A 17,860-nucleotide genomic window follows, 5' to 3' on the forward strand; every position below is an offset into this window, starting at 1 on the left:
ATCCATCTCAGCCTCCTCCGGAGGTCCCCAGCATCACAGATGCCAGTTTTCAGTCAATTCAATTCACTCCATGTGATATCAAGAAGCAGCTGAAGGTACTGGATACTGCAAAGGCTATGGACCCAGAAAATATTCCAGCAATAGTACTGAAGATTGTGCTACAGAACTTGCCATATCCCTAGCCAAGCTGTTCCAGTACAGCTACAAGACTGGCATCTACCCAGCTATGTGGAAAATTGCCCAGGTATGTCCTGTACACTAAAAGCAGGACAAATCCAACCCGGCCAATTACCGCCCCATCAGTCTACTCTCGATCATCAATAAAGTGATGGTGACGTTGACAGTGCTATCAAGCATCATTTGCTTAGCAATAACCTGCTCACTGATGCCCAGTTTGGGTTCTGCCAGGACAATGCAACTCTTGACCTCATTATAGCCTTGGTCCAAACATGGACAAAGGAGCTGAACTCCAGAGGTGTGGCAAGAGCGTCTGCCCTTGACATCAAGGCAGCATTTGAACGAGTGTGGCAACAAGGAGCCCTAGCAAAACTGGAATCAATGGGAATCAGGGGGAAAACTCTCTACTGGTTGGAGTCATACCTAGCACAAAGGAAGATGGTTGTGGTTGTTGGAGGCCAATCATTTCCATCCCTGGGCATCACTGCAAGAGTTCCTCAGGGTAGTGTCCTAGACCCAAACATCTTCAGCTGCTTCATCAATGACCTTCCTTCCATCATAAGGTCAGAAGTGGGGATGTTTGCTGATGATGGCACAATGTTCAGCAGGCCATGTCCAAATGCAGCAAGACTTGGACAACATTGAAGCTTAGGCTGATAACTGGCAAGTAACATTCATGTCACACAAGTGCCAGGCAATGACCATCTGCTACAAGAGACAATCTCACCATCTCCCATTCACATTCAATGGCATTACCATCACTGAATCCCCACTATCAACATCCTGGGGGTTACCATTGACCAGAAACTGAACTGGACTAGCTATATAAATACCGTGGCTACAAGAGCAGGTCAGAGACTAGGAATCCCAGGGCGAGTCACTCACCTCCTGGCTCCCCAAAGCCTGTCCACCATCCACAAGGCACAAGTCAGGAGTGTAATGGAATACTCTCCACTTGCCTGGATGAGTGCAGCTCCAATAACACTTGAGGAGCTCAACATCAGCCCAGACAATGTAGCCCATTTGATTGATACTCTACCACCTTAAACTTTCACTCCCTTCATCGACGAACAGTGCCAGCAGTCTGTACCATCTACAAGATGCACTGCAGCAACTCACCAAACATCTTTCAACAGTACCATCTAAAGCGCGATTCTTTTTTTATTAATTTACGGAATGTGGGCATCACTGGCTAGACCAGCAATTACTGCCCATCCCTAATTGCCCTTGAGAAGGTGGTGGTGAGCTGCCTTCTTGAACCACTGCAGTCCATGTGGTGTAGGTACACCCACAGTGCTATTAGGAAGGGAGTTCCACGATTTTGACCCAGCGACAGTGAAGGAACGGTGATATATTTCCAATTCAGGATGGTGAGTGGCTTGTAGGGGAACTTCCAGGTGGTGGTGTTCCCATCTATCTAATGCCCTTGTCCTTCTAGATGGTAGTGCTCATGGGCTGGGAGTTTCCATGCCTGCTGGGGTTGGGTGTGTTCGTGAGCGGTTGTGAGTTAGAAGGTGCTGTCTAAGGAGCCTTGGTAAGTTTCTGCAGTGCATCTTGTAGATGGTACACACTGCTGCCACTGTGCATCAGTGGTTGAGGGAGTGAATGTTTGTGGATCTCGTGCCAATCAAGTGGACTGCTTTGTCCTGGATGGTGTCAATTTTCTTGAGTGTTGTTGGAGCTGCACTCATCCAGGCAAGTGGGGAGTATCCAATCACACTCCTGACTTGTGCCTTGTGATGGTGGACACACTTTGGGGAATCAGGAGGTGAGTTACTCGTCGCACGATTCCTAGCCTCTGACCTGCTCTTGTAACCACGGTATTTATATGGCTAGTCCAGTTCAGTTTCTGGTCAATGGTAACTCCCAGGATGTTGATTGTGGGGGATACAGCAATGGAAATGCCATTGAATGTCAAGGGGCGATGGTTAGATTCTCTCTTGTTGGCACTTGTGTGACATGTTATTTGCCACCTGTCAACCCAAGCCTGGATATTGTCCAGGTCTTGCTGCATTTGTACATGGACTGCTTCAGTATCTGAGGAGTTGTGAATGGTGCTGAACATTGTGCAATCATCAGTGAACATCCCCACTTCTGACTTTATGATGGAAGGAAGGTCATTGATGAAGCAGCTGAAGATGGTTGGGCCGAGGACACTACCCTGAGGAACTCCTGCAGTGATGTCCTGGAACTGAGGTGATTGACTCCAACAACCACAACCATCTTCCTTTGTGCTAGGTATGACTCCAACCAGTAGAGTTTTCCCCCTGATTCCCATTGACTCCAGTTTTGCAAGGGCTCCTTGATGCCACACTCAGTCAAATAAGGCCTTGAAATCAAGGGCAAACACTCACCTCACCACCTATTACCTAAAAGGACAGCAGATACATGGGAACATCACCACCTGGAAGTTCCTCTCCAAGCCACTCACCATCCTGACTTGGAAATATATCGACATTACTTCAATGTCCCTAGGTCAAAATCCTGGAACTCCCTTCCTAACAGCGCTGTGGGTGTACCCACACCACATGGACTGCACTGGTCCTCCAAGGTCTTTTCACTTTTAGTAAAGTTACTAGTCAATATTCAATGATGTTCCGCACAGATGGTCACCATCCAGGGCAAAGCAGCCCAGCCACAAACCTTCACTCCCTCCACCACCGACGCACAGTAGCAGCAGTGTGCACCATCTACAAGGTGCACTGCAGGAATTCATCAAGGCTCCTTAGACAGCATCTTCCAAACCCATGACCATTACCACCCAGAAGGACAAGGGCAGCAGATAGATGGGAACACCACCACCTGCAAGTTCCCCTGCAAGTTACTCATCATCCTGATTTGGAAATATTTCACCGTTCCTTCACTGTCGCTGGGTCAAAATCCCTCCCTAACAGCACTGTGGATGTACCTACAGCACATGGACTGCAGCGGTTCAACAAGGCAGCTCACCATCACCTTCTCAAGGGCAATTAGGGATGGGCACTAAATGCTGGCCTAGCCAGCGACACCCACATCCCAGGAAAAAATAAAAAACGCATGACAAAACATACACAATCTGAAACATATCCTACTGTACATGAGTTGTGCAACCCGAATGTGATGGTTCCCCCTGGACGTGCTGTGTACTGTGTACACATTCAGGAGCTGACACTGAGACACACATGCATCATATGGTTCCAGATGGGAGTAAGTTACTTTCTTTTATCATTGGAGTCTGAATTGGGGTGTGTGTGCAGTGGAACATTCATTAGTACACAGGGTGATGTAAGAAGTGAAGCAGTTATACATACAATATTACAGGCAGTAGCACAATAGGACTTACAGGCCTCTCCTGGACTGTGGGGTGCAGTGTACACTCGGCAGTGTATTTACATATTGAGCCAAACATTCCTGTACAAGGACAGACCCCACAGAATACTTTCATTTCCCAATCATTCTATTGTGTCTGCTTAATGTGTGCAATTAAATTAAACAGACACAACTGGCCAATCAGTGTAGGGCTCTGATCCAGGCTCCAGCTGTTTTGTTTTGCAGTCTGATCACCCCCAGCAGTAATACCAGGTGCTGTGCATGGCCCTGAATGGGAGCTGCAAAATGTGAGGGTTTGCTTCTGCTCATCAATGATCAGACCTGGCGCTGATACAAACAGTCTTAGACTGACCATATAACACGGGTACAACATTGGAACAAAAAATTATCTCAGCTTTGAAAATCTCTTCATCAAATGATTCAGGTAAATGGTTTTGGAATTTAAACCATCTTCAAGACACCACTTTGTCCAAAAAAGATGGTGTCTCTTTAAGACTGCAACACTTACATACTATAAATTTCCCATCAGAGCTTGGGCAGCACAGAACTGCAGGAAAAACTGGGTGAGAGCCAGCACTCGTCTCTAGGTAACAATAAACCCAGAGAGAGAGAGAGAGAGAGAGAGAAAGCAGCTGTCAAACCCCTCCCTGCACCATCATCTCAGTCAGGCAACACGCACATTCACATACTCACACACACACTCATACAAACATCCACTTACGAACACACACTTTCACACACACTTATTCACACACACACACACTCAGCTCCTGACCTCATTACAGCCTTGATCCAAACATGAATTCAAAAAGTTGAACTCCTGAGGTGAGGCGAGAGTGACTGCCCTTGACATCAAAGCAGCATTTGACCGAGTGTGGCAACAAGGAGTCCTAGCAAAACTCGAGTCAAAGGGAATCAGTGGGAAAACTTTCTACTGGTTGGAGTCATACCTAGCACAAAGGAAGATGGTTGTGGTTATTGGATGTCAGTCATCCCAGCTCCAGGACATCACTGCAGGAGTTCCTCAGGGTAGTGTCCTCGGCCCAACCATCTTCAGCTGCTTCAACAATGACCTTCCTTCCATCTTAAGGTCAGGAGTGGGGATGTTCATTGATGATTATTCACAACTTCTCTGATAATGATGCAGTTCATTCTCGCATGCAGCAACACCTGGATAATATTCAGACTTGGGCTGATAGGTGGCAAATTACATTCAGGTCACACAACTGCCAGACAATGACCACCTCTAACAAGAGAAAGTCTAACCACCTCTCCCTGATATTCAATAGCATTACCATCACTGAATACCCAACCATCAGCATTTTCTGGGGTCACCATTGACCAGAAACTGAACTGAACTAGCCATATAAATACTACAAGAGCAGATCAGAGGCTAGGAATCATGCAGTGAATAACTCACCTCCTGATTCCCCATCTACAAGGCACAAGTCAGGAGTGTGATGGAATACTCTCCACTTGCCTGGATGAGTGCAGCTCCCACAACACTCAAGAAGCTTGACACCATCCAGGACAAAGCAGCCCGCTTGATTGGCACCCCATCCACAAACATTAACTCCCTCCACCACCGATGCACAGTAGCAGCAGTGTGTACTATCTACAAGATGCACTGCAGGAATTCACCAAGGCTCCTTAGATAGCACCTTCAAACCCACGACCACAACCATCTAGAAGGACAAAGGCAACAGATGCATGGGAACACCACGGCCCGGAAGTTCTACTACTCCAAGCCACTCACCATCCTCACTTGGAATTATTTTGCTGTTCCTTCGCTGTTACTGGGTCAAAATTCTAGAACTGCTTCCCTAACAGCACTGTGGGTGTACCTACACCACATGGATTGCAGCAGTTCAAGAAGGCAGCTCATCACCATCTTCTCCAGGGCAATTAGGGATGGGCAATAAATGCTGGCCCAGCCAGCGAAGCCCATACCCGTGAACAAATTTTAAAAACACTCACGCTCACACTAACTCTCTCACACACACACACACTCAAACTCTCTCTCTCACACACATACACACACACGTTCACTCACTCCCACACATACTATCTTGCAAACAGGTTATGGCATACAATCAAACATCTGCTACATTCATATATCAAGCTTTTGTTGTTATTCTGAGTAATAAGAACATACAAAATAGGAGTAGGCCATTCACTAAGATCACGGCTGATCTGTTTGTGTTTCGAACTCCACATTCCCATCTATCTCCAATAACTTTGATTCCCTTGCCTGACAAGAATCTACCTTCGCCTTAAAAATATTCAATGACCCCACCTCCACCGCCTTTGGAGGCAGAGAGTTCCAAAGTCGCAGAACCCTCTGAGAGAAAAAAATTTCTCCTCATTTCTGTCCTAAAAGGGTGACCCCTAATGTTAAAACAGTGCCCCCTAGTTCTGGACTCACCTACAAGAGGAAACACCCTTTCTATGTCCACCTTGTCAATACCATTCAGGATCTTATAACCTTCAATCAAATCACCCCTCACTCTTCTAAACTCCAATGAAAACAAGCCCAGTCTGTCCAACCTTTCCTCATAAGATAACCCACTCATTCCAGGTATCAATCTAGTAAACCTCGTCTGAACCACCTCTAAAGCATTTACATCCTTCCTTAAATGAGACCAAAATAGCACACGGTATTCAAGATGTGGTCTCATCAATGCTCTGTATAACTGAAGCATTTACATCCTTATTTTTATGTTCAATTCCTCTCTTAATAAAAGATAGCGTTCCATTAGCCCTCTTAATTACTTTCTGTACCTTTTTGTGACTCATGCACAAAAACACCTACATCCCTCTGCACCTCAGAATTTTGCAGCCATTCTCTGGTTAAATAATACTCTGCTTTTTTATTCTTCCTACCAAAGTGAATAACTTCACGTTTTCCCACATTATACTCCATTTGCCAGGTCTTTGCCCACTCATTCAACCTATCTATATTCATCTGCAACCTCCTTATGTCCTCTTCATAACATACGTTCCTACCTTTCTTTGTGTCATTATTATTATCTGTGAGTTTCTTTCTGGTGGTGTTTTCCATTACTCTGCAGTCTCCTCACTGTGTGATATTGTATATAACTGTGTGCTCCCGCTCAATGCAATCCTTGTGTGGGTCACTGTGTCCAAATTCAGCTCGATGTTAGAAACCACATCGACTGCGAGGCCTCAGAATGCTGACCATCACAGTCTCACTTGTTAGCTGGCAATGTAAACAGCAGCTTACATTGAGGGTTTGGGGGCTGCAGCAGAAATTGGATCCTATTCATTTCAAACTGATATTAAATGTTCTCATTGCGGGAGGGGGGGGCGGGGATTTCCAGTACTACTGAGATTGGGAGGTAGTGAGTTATTCACAGCATAACCCCACGATATCAAGTGAAAATGTGAGAATCCATTATTAAGGAGGCAGTAGTAGGACATGTAGAAAATCATAATACAATCAGGCAGAATCAACATGGTTGTGTGAAAAGGAAATTGCTTTTGACTAATTTATTACAGTTCTTGGAGGATATGACAAGCAGAGTGGATAAAGGGGAACCAGTAGATGTAGTGCACTTGGATTTCCAAAAGGCATTCAATAAGGTGCAACATAAAAGGTTGCTGCACAAATAAGAGCCTATGGTGTTGGGGTGATATATTAGCATAGATAGAGGATTGGTTAACTAACAGGAAACAGAAAGTAGGGATAAATGGGTCATTCTCAGGTTGGCAAACTGTAACTAGTGGAGTGCCACAGGGATCAGTGCAGGGGCCTCAGCTATTTACAACTTATATTAATGACTTGGATGAAGGGACTGACTGTATTGCAGCCAAATTTTCTGGTGATACAAAGATAGGTAGGAAGGCAAGTGGTGAGGAGGACACAAAGAGTCTGCAAAAGGACAAAGACAGGTTAAGTGAGTGGGCAAAAATTTGGCAGATGGCGTATAATTTGGTAAAATGTGAGGTTGTCCACCTTTGCAGGAAGAATAGAAAAGAAAAAAAATATTATTTAAATGGAGAGAGACTGCAGAATTCTGCCATACATAGGGATCTGGGTGTTTTCTACATTAATCACAAAAAGTTAGCACACAGATACAGCAAGTAATTAGGAATGCAATATTGTAAGGGGACGAAGTATAAAAGTAGGGAAGTGTTGCTACAATTGTACACGGTATTGATGAGACTGCACCTAGAATACTGTGTACAGGTTTGGTCTCCTTACTGAAGGAGGGATACAGTTGCATTGGAAGCAGTTCAGAGAAGGTTCACTTGGCTGATTCCTGGGATGAAGAGATTATCTTATGAGTAAAGGTTAAGCAGGTTGGGCCTATTTGGAGTTTAGAAGAATGAGAAACATATAAGATCCTGAGGAGGCTTGATAGCGTGGGTGCTGAAAGAATGTTTCCCCTTGTGGGGGAAATCTAGAACAAGGGGGAACATGTTCAAAATGAGGGGTCTCCCATTTAAGATGCAGGGAAATGCAGGGGAATTTCTTCTCTCAGAGCATCATGAATCTTTGGAAACCTCTTCCCCAGAGAACAGTGGAACCTGGGTCATTAAATGTATATTCAGGATGGAGTTAAATGTTTGATTTACAAGAGAGTCAAGGTTATTGGGGAGGTGGGGGGTGGGGAGGCAGGAAAGTGGAGTTAAAGTCTCAATCAGATCAGCCATAATCATATTGAATGGTGGAGCAGACTTGAGGGGCCAAATTGTCTCCTCCTGCACCTATTTCTTATGATCTTGTGTTCTAATCCCATTTTCCCATTCTTTCCCAATATCTTTCCATATTCTTCCTTTTCCAATCCTAATCCAGTTCCCTGTGAATGATAAAAGAGCAATAAACTGTGGGTGCCGGTCAGTTCTAATTGAAGGGTCATTGCCCTGAAACACTAACTGTTTCTCTCTGGCAGACTTGCTGAGTATTTCCAGGATTTTCTGTTTTTATCTCTGTAAATGATGTTCATTACACCAGCAGTGAATCCAAACCAAGCCAGTCTGAATCTACAAAACTGAAATAATTTTTCACACCCTATTGATCTGCACCAGTAAACACACAGCTCCTGCAATAGGGATGAATCCATAGCTTTTCATCATTGTGAAACTCCATCCCATCTCAGCATTGTGCCAACTGGCATGGAGGAAAAGCTACAACTCATGTGTGTGAGCTGACAGTTCTCAGCTTACAAGCCAGAAAGTGTGAGGGATCCAGAAATACAATGAGGAGGTGTTAACCCATTCACAGGCAGGGAGCATCCCTGCTACATCTCACACAGTACCAGGAACCGAGGTGTCCAGGATACACAGGAATCTTCTGATCACCTCTAATTTGGCTAATAGCAATTTACATAATTATAACTAGATACTCAACAAACAGTTTTAATTGATACGTTTCTGATAATGATGCCAAAAGTCTGAATCCAACTGCGCCAAGGTACAAAGGGCCCAATCCATTTAGTCCTCTTCCTGTGATAGGTTTGAAACTAGGAGTCCATGGGCTCTGATGGAAGAAGTAGTGACACTGACAGTTACAGGTTGCCAGTTTCAGCGAGAATACTAACCTAATGCAAAAAGAAAATACTTTCTGTGAGAATGTGCCAGATCAAAGGTGGATAGAAATATGAACTCTGACCCTGGAGTGCCTTCAATAGACAGACTGAGCTTACAAGTTGCTCATTAATGCCTGCAATATAGTGTTGTTATTGGTCCATTCATGGCACCATCTTGGCACTCACGCTCATTATTATGAGCTTGATGCCTCTCTGATATTCACCCTCACCAAATGCTCACCATCCATCGGGTGAATGCATGTTATTACATTCACTCATTGTAGGAGGAGAGAGCACTGAAAATGAGGAAGAGAGAGAGGGAACGGATTGTGCTGCTACACGTTTGCGGGTTCACAAGTATAGGGGAGGTTCTGGAGCTCAGTCAGTTTCAGCCACTTGAGATAGGTTGACCAGTACCTTAGCCTTGCCTTATAGAGTTGTACTGATCTGCACCAAAGCACTCCACCAGCAAAGTGGTAGCAGCAAAATGCAACTGGTCCATGGAAGAGATGATAGTGACAAGGGGGACAGAAGTGGGGAATCACTAAAAGTGCTTACTCTTCTCACTCATTGCCCCACCACAGTCAGCACCCCACATGCAGCTTCTTGTCCTGGTTGCTGAGTCTGTCCCTGAAGAGGTGCAGGTGGAGCAGTCTTTGGTGGTGGCTTTAGAAGCTCCAAATCCCCGGGGGTGATGGCCAAGAAGCTCTGAGCAGTCAGAGCAGGCAGCTTGAATCTAGATCTGCTCAAACTTACAGGGGCTGTGCATGTAGGGGTGGTAGGAAAAGTAAAGCTTTCTGATTGCACAAAGATAATTCACAGGGGTATATGATAAAATGTTATGTTGTTAAATTTCTGCTGTTTATTTGAAACATATAGATATTATTCTTTTGCACCATTTTTCTGTCTTTCCCAGTCTTGGTCACTAGGTGGCAAGTCACTTTTTAACTTGTTTTAAGTTGAATGGAAGACACGAATTGATGGGATCCAATGGGTTTGTGTAATGTGTGGTTGTTGACTGCACGGCTGCTTGTGTCGGTAGCATTGGTGGGAGGGGTGGTGGTGGGCATCATGAAAGTGGGCATCGTTTTTGAAATGGGCCTTTCTATTAAAGGGACATCTCTGGCATCCTAGAGTATCCTAGAAAGCAATGCACGCAGCAGGTGGTGCATCGTCCCCATCACCTTCCTCCTCCTTCTCAGAATCATCCAGAAAAGATCTACATTCTACGCTTCTTCCCCCCACTGATCCAAACCGCACTGCTACGCAATGTTGTGCAGAGCACAGCAAACCACCACTATCCTGGATACCCTGGACAGTGCAGAACAGAGGACATCTCCAGATATGTCAAATGCCAATGGATCACCTATCTGCTGGTGATCTGCCTTGTTTGAATGCTGTTGTGGTACTTTTTCTGATCTTTATCATCAGCCAGGTTTGACCTTGAGCTTGCTTTTTAAGTCCAAAAAAAAAACCACGGACATTGCTGCAGAACAAAATCCCGGCAGCTGCCTGGGAACCTTGTGCTCATTTGCAGAAAAGGTCTTTCTGTGGTGACACAGCAGCTGCAACAGTGATGCAGTGAAAACCCTTGCGATCCTCAAACACCGCTGGCTGATCTGGGAGCTGCCTGGATTGCCAGGATTCAGAGAAAGAGGGACGGGTTCGGGAATGTTAGTCCTCGCTGCAAAGCCAAATGCCCACCCCTTCTGACTGATATCGTCACGAAGTTGAAGTTGAAATAATTGCTGGCTCTGGTAAACAAGCCAGTAGTCACCTAGTGCAATTGTTGGACTCAGGGAATCTTGAACGTATCTCTGGAAGAGCCCTGGAAGGATTCACAGGCTGAAAAAAATTGAAATGGGGGGTTGGGGGGGGTGTTGATGAGTTGATAGCCACTTTCTTCCAGAGAACTCAACCTCTGCCACGGGAATGTTCCCTGGACCCTGCATCCCTTTATTTGGTGAGAGGAGTGATTGGGGGAGGGAGGATGTGGGGAATGGGGTTAGGGAGCATTGGGGATGGGGAGAGATGGTTCAGGGAGAGGGATTTGGGGGAAGGTCAGACAGATTTCTCTCCCCTCTCATTTCCTTCATCCGTTTACTGAAACGATACTTTGATTGATGGAAAACTCATGGAGCAACCGGACCCCACGGCCCAATCGTAACTCCAAATTCATCCCCTGTTCCTATTCTGCAAACTCATTGTCTGTTACTCATCCCCAAAGGCCATTAATTAAAACCAGATCCAATTAAACGGCAGGTGAGAATGTGCTATTTCCGCTTCTTTCCCTGCCTCAGCTGTGAGAGTTTAGGCCTGTCTCTGAGCCAAACTCCCTTCTCCAATCTGCTGCTCCAAACAATCTCGGTTTCGTTATTAAATTTCATCAGCTGGGTCCCTCTCACTTGCAATCTGAGCGTCTCAGACACAGGATGAGAATCAGTCAGCAACTCACTTTCCTCCAAAACAGAGAAAACCAGGAATCCAGCTCTTCAAAAACAGGCCGAGGTGAGTGTGGAGCCCAGGGCAGAAAACACAACGACAGAATGCACAAGCCCAGGGCAAGGTTAGAGATTTAAAGAGATGCTTTCAACCTGGTGAGGGCACAAGTGCATTAGAATCTGAGGGAATAGGGTCATTCAGGGTCAAGAGAGAGACAGAGAGTATGAGGCTGCCCAAAGCAGGGACAAGTTCTGCAACCGCCCGAGACCCAGGGTCAAACTAAGTAGTGAGGGGAGTTGGGTTATGGGGGTTCCATGGAGACAGGACGATGAAAATGGTCAAATTGAGAGGGTGGGGAGGGAGGAAAGAGGAAGTTGAGGAAGGAAGGGAGTGGGGAAGGCAAGGCAGGAGGAAGGAATGGGGGGGCGGAGGCAAGGCAGGAGGAAGGAATGGGGGGGCGGAGGCAAGGCAGGAGGAAGGAATGGGGGGGCGGAGGCAAGGCAGGGGAAGAGGGTGAGGTGAGGCAGGAGGGGCAGGGGGAAAGTGAGCCAGTAGAGGGAGGGGAGATGCAGGAGGAGTAAGGGAGACAAAGCAGGAGGGGGTGAGGCAGGACGGAGGAAGGGCCGGCTAAGTCTAGCTCCTTCCAACACCTTCATAAATTTCACAAAAAATTGTTTTTTTGTGCAGCCTCCAATCCCTTTAATAAATTGAGGTATTTGGATCTAAAATTGGTGCCCATAGTTAATATTGAAACGAGGCCTATGACCATATGGGCAGTAACCAAACCCATCTCAAAAATGGCCCAACTAGGTTAGCAGTTGTTGCTTTGCAGCCACTTTGTACCAAATAAACAGGCTCTTTGCAGCTTCAACCCCTCAGTGTCTGACTTCCAACAAATAAATGTTCACCAAATAGGAGCCTGGACATGACTCAAAACAATTTTCCCGATTGAGGACCGGGAGAAAAAAAAAACTGCTCTCAGTAAAAGTGACCACGAAGCTGTCAAAATGGTCCTTAAAAACACACAACTGCTTCACTCATAGCAACCTAACCTCCCGACCCGGGGTCTGGCCTGCGTGGGACTCCAGTCTTGCACCAGTCTGGAGCTGCCCAGGGAGATGCTCCGTATCCAATCAGTTACCCGCAACTCATGAATAAGGAGGAGGAAGTGAGACATCACAAGACATGGGCGATAAATGCCAGCGACGCTCACATGCCAAGTTTGAATTAAAAAAGACACTGGCTGTCGCTGGGGAGGGTCACAACATGTGATTTTTCAGGGGGTAACATCGACATGTTCTCCACTCAGAATCTGTCCACACAGACTTCACTTGCTCACACACTCTTTGTACAATAGCGGCAGGACCAGAATCCCCATCAAGGGGCCCCGATATTACCAAGATGTTTTTTTTCTCTCTGCGCCAGGGAATTACCCGAGACCCACAACCCAGCGACGGGCAGAACTTGGTTGGAAGTTTATCCTCGAAGTTATGGGACCTCATCCCCCTGTTCCCGTGAGCCGAGGGAGTTAAACCCAAGACTACAATCCGTTCCTCACTTGCTCCGTGTCTGATACATTTCCTGTTTTAATAAACATGTGTAAAATATATAACTCCACCCTCATTCTCCCAGTGATAATCCTCAGTGTCTCTCGTTACTAAAGTAACAAACACACGTTTATTATTTTTCCAGAACACAACTGGATTTCACACACCCATTAGAGGCTGAGTCTTTTCGGGAAAGTTTTCTTATCAGACAAACGAATAAGTTTCCAGGGAAAGTCTGATCCCACTCAGCTGACAGAAGCCAACATTGCCCTCTGCCGTTCGTTCACACACTGCCTGCTCCTCAGCTCCTGCTGAGGTCCCAAACACACTACCCCAGCTTCTCACCATTTAACTGGCTGTTTCTGAGTTTACACCAGTTTCACTGATCCCTGGGTCTGGACTAGAGCTGGCTTCAGGTTAGTGTCATCATGCAAGTTGCTCACTCACTGTTCATTCCCACATTTAGCTGAGGGACAGGCTGGGCAATCTAGTCTCAGATGAAAAGCAAAACTATCTTGCAACTTCACATCAGGTTCAACAGCACCTGTCACAGAAAAGAGAGGGATGCTTAAACAAGATCATAGAACTCCCTTTTAATCCCATTGCCCCGTTTTAATACAAGACCGACCCCGCTGCAACCCTTTGCTGTCTGTGTCACTATTTCACACAGCAGTGGTAGGAGGACAGTGTGATGATGTAAAGTCCATGGTTTTGGTGCGTGCTCATTAATCTGTAGCAAACTGGGACTGCTACATTTCAGCAAAGGGTCCACTGCAATTCTCTCCCTGGCCACCATTCAGCCTCCTCACCCTGACATCTCCCCACCCACCACCTCTCACCTTTCGTCATTTGGGACATTTCGAGATGACAACCAGTAAAAGTATGTGATGGGAATGGGAGCCTGGTGCCCTCCACCCCGCCCCCATTCTCTCGTCCTGGTGCAGATGGTAATAATTGGCATGGATTGTGGTGTCAAGTCACTCCCTTGTACAGGATGTCAGCAAAAAATTAGAAGATTTAAAAAATGAAACAAAAGTTTTTTCCTTTACTGATTCTCAGTAGCTGGAAGTAAACCAAGTCTAGATCTGGGTCCAACAATACTCACCCAGTCACCACCTTCAGCCAGTCCAAACCCGCCCAGCTCCGGGATCTTCCTCATGTGAAGGATAAATAATGAACAATAATTTCCACAGATCCTGGAAGCACAGACCCTCCCAGATCACAGACTGACCCATCCCCAAAACTGAACACTGACCCTCCCAGACCACAGACTGACCCATCCCCAGACCAGACACTGACCAATGCAGGCCACACACTGACCCTCCAAGTCCAGACACACGCCCTCCCACACTAGCACTGACCCTTTCAGGCTGCAGACCGACCCTCCCAGAGCAGACGCTGACCCTCTCAGCCTGGACATTGACCACCCCCCCCAAACCAGATACATACCCCCACCAGACTGCAAACTGACCCTCCCAGACCAGGCACATACACCCCCAGACTGCAAATTGACCCTTCCAGACTGGACTTTGACCCACCCAGGTGACACATTGATGCTCCAGACCGGACATTGACCCTCCCAGACAGGCACTGACCCACCCAGAGCAGACAATAACCCCACCAGGGCGCCCACTGACCCTCTCAAACTGCAGACTGATCCTTCCAGACCGCAGACTGGCCCTCCCAGGCTGACCACTGACCTTCTCACGCTGCAGACTGACCCTCCGAGACCACAGACAGATCCTCCCAGGCCAGACTAACTCTCCCAGACCGCAGACAACTCTCCCAGACCGCAGACAGCCCTCCCAGACCGCAGACTGACCCTACCAGACCGACCCTCCCATACCACAGACTGTGTGCTGTATGATGGTGATCCCGTGTCCGGTAGGGAAGGGGAGGGATCTGATTACGGGTCTGGCCCTGTCTGATTTTCCGCAATGCCAGACACTTGGTGCTCGATACTTTCACCAGTCTGAGCTAATGGAGATTTAAGAATTGGAACAGGACCCAGCACAGTCTTCAGATCTTGCTCTTTGTGACAGGAGAAGCACACAACAGGCACTCCAACAGAAACAGTCAGCAGCTGAATTTATTATTTTTTTATTAAAGTAAAATTTACTAAAAGCTGAAAAAAAATTCAGTAACCTTATCCTCAGAACAATAATTTGTTACTATAGCAACTAAACCGTGTCTTGATGTGGAGCCCACCCAGAAAGATGATGTCGAAGTAGAGGCCACTGCACTGAAATGCCACATCAGTCTACATGTGTGGGTCTCCGGGAGGTCCATGCAGACCCCCGCAGGCTCCCTACTGCTGCCACTGGGAAGCCCAGTGACATTCTGTGCAGAAGCTCCCCACAGGGAGGCGGTGGTTGGGGACTATGGGAGCTCATGCAGTTCAAGTCACACAAGAGATGGTCCAACACAAAACCCACAGCTTGAAAGCATAAAGAGATTGGAAATGCAAGGCAATTTCTTATTCCAACATTTAGGATTATGTGGCAATTTAGCAGAATGTAAAATGGTAGAATATTAAAAAAAGTGAATAAAGAATTGAGAAAAACATGGATCAATGATGGGGTAGACGGGATCATAATCTGGATTCCATGAGGGGGGATGGGTTCAACCAGAAAGAATGGAAGCAGCACTGAGTGACACTGTAGAGAAGTGCAGCAATATTTGGGTCACTGACTGAACCCGCTCACAGGTAAAGGAATTCACACCTTAAGCCAGGTGAGAACATTGTTCAGGTTTAATTGCAGCTTTGCTGAGATGCTTGTAACTTTAGAAAATAACACAACATAAAGTGGCTTCCACTGAGGCTCAGTTACAGAGAAATGAGGAGGAAATGGTCCGGGGTTTGAAACCTTTATAATAAACAGATGATACAAGCCAGTCTGCCAAGCAGATTCCAGTGTATTTCTCTGACAGCAGGCTCGTTAATAATCTTTCCACTTTAGGGATTACTCTACATATTATACTTTGGGCTTTACTTCAAGCCCACCTGCAATTCCACAGACTTCCCACAACCTGTATTGTTGCATCTTGACATGCCAACACGGCTAGAGAATTGCTCCCTCATATAATTTCCTTTCAGTATTGTCCGACAGTCTTCAAGGACTTCAATGTTTGCAAATTGATTATATAGATCATGGGGAAATCTCCCCAACAGTGTAACTTTACAGTGAAAGATTCCTCACCCTATGATAAGGGGCCTCCAGTTCACACACTGCAGATGGCTGCTTGTAAGCCAAATGATCCCCCTGTGGCCAGTCCCCGCCTTGTCAGGAATGGATATGGGGGAGTGGATTTCTTCAACCCTGTCAAAGGTGATCACAGTTGCTTCTGTTCAAGGACATGATAGTAAAACAACACTAAAGGTGAGTCCCAGGGTTAGTATGGTACACCCCTCCCTCTGCCACCTCTGGTTGGTATTCTGCCATGTGCCCTGTTATACCCTGAGCCCCGCGATGGTGCATTCCAGCTCAGCCCAGTCATGGTGCTGCCGGGCACAGCACTTCCTGGCATTGGGCTACTGTAGCTGTAGTTCGGTGGTTTGGCATCTGCAGGCATGCTTGTGCTATTGCTACCTTCTGCACCAGTTACCAAAGCTGGTAAAGTAACTCTGGTAAAGTTAAACCGGTGGTCTTGATCTGCTGTAAACTGCATCGCACCCATGTCCTGGTATGTACTGGACTCTCCAAACTCACTCATTGAGCTGGGCAATGTCCTGGATTGGGTCAGTTGTTGGGAGGTGCTGGCACACACCGCAGATTTGCTGTCCAGTAACGTGTGCCCAGTCATCTCAGAGTCTCTCCTTTCACTTGTACTGACATTATCCCTGAACCCGTCTGTACCATAGCTGTTTGCTAAATGTGAGCTGCCATACTCTGGCACTCTGCTAAGTCTGTCATTCTCCTGTGATTCCTCTTTGTTGAGCAACTGCAGCAAAGCAGCTTTCACTCCTGCGTTTGGGTCCTTGGTAGAGGGGCTCACTCCCAGGTTAATTCGACAATCAGTGTCGCCCAAGGTGGGCGGGGGGCCAGGGGGCTCTGGCGGTCGCTGGTCTGGAGGAAGAATTCGAGTTTGACTGAGTGCAGGAGGCGGCACAGGAACCTTTACATCCAGTTTAGTGAGGGCAGCACCATCTAGACAGAAAATACAAGGTACTGGTTATTGCCACATTACTGGTCCCCACTGGCCTGTTCCACTGTGATTTACTTCCATGGTCACTCCACCCTTAAACCAATGCACACCATTCACATTTGGACCACAGACAATAACAGGCTGTTCTGCTGCAGCAGCTATCACAGCTGAGCTAAAGCCTTTCCTGACTTGCCCAATTTCAGAGCAAAGGGGCATTAATATATGTGATAGGCACTGGAGATTGAATTCAGTGTAAATGTGAGATAGGCCATTTCTGGTTAAAAAAAAAGATATAGGTTGAGATTATACTGACCAGGGAGAAGAAAGATTCGGGGTTTCCAGCTCAGAGTACGATAAAAGCAGCATCTCAAGTGGATAAGGTCATTAAAAAAATGGGAGCTTTTTTATGCAAAAAGCAATAGCATCTAAAAGCTCAGATGTAATGGAGAATTTATATAACCTCAGTAAGACTACAGGTTGGACTTTGTGCAATTTTGGGTCCACACTATAGGAAGGACATGGAGGCCTGAGAGAGGGATCAGTGTGGATTCAAGGATGCAGCCAGATACAAGGAAATACAAATATGAAGAAAGGCTTGAAAAATTGGGACTGGTTTCATTAGGACAGAGGAAATTAGGGTGTGATTTGATAGATGTGTTTAAAATTATGACAGGTTGGGACAGAGCA

At 46.4% G+C, this 17,860-nt stretch overlaps 2 protein-coding genes across 2 annotated transcripts in view; one reads left to right on the forward strand and one right to left on the reverse strand.

The window, feature by feature from the left end:
• Positions 1-17,860, forward strand: part of pgap3 (post-GPI attachment to proteins phospholipase 3) — a 257,051-nt gene that overhangs the window by 235,362 nt on the left and 3,829 nt on the right. The gene's annotated exons all lie outside the window — the stretch shown is intronic.
• cdk12 (cyclin dependent kinase 12) overlaps positions 15,112-17,860 on the reverse strand; it is a 66,763-nt gene continuing 64,014 nt past the window's right edge. Inside the window, exon 14 of the mRNA XM_078529522.1 lies at positions 15,112-17,175. Within this exon, the coding sequence (XP_078385648.1) occupies positions 16,421-17,175 (755 nt within the window). The 3' untranslated portion in view covers positions 15,112-16,420. The remainder of the gene's footprint in view (positions 17,176-17,860) is intronic.

Source organism: Cetorhinus maximus, chromosome 25 (genome assembly GCF_964194155.1).
Source record: "Cetorhinus maximus chromosome 25, sCetMax3.hap1.1, whole genome shotgun sequence".
NCBI classification, from domain to species: Eukaryota; Metazoa; Chordata; class Chondrichthyes; order Lamniformes; family Cetorhinidae; genus Cetorhinus; species Cetorhinus maximus.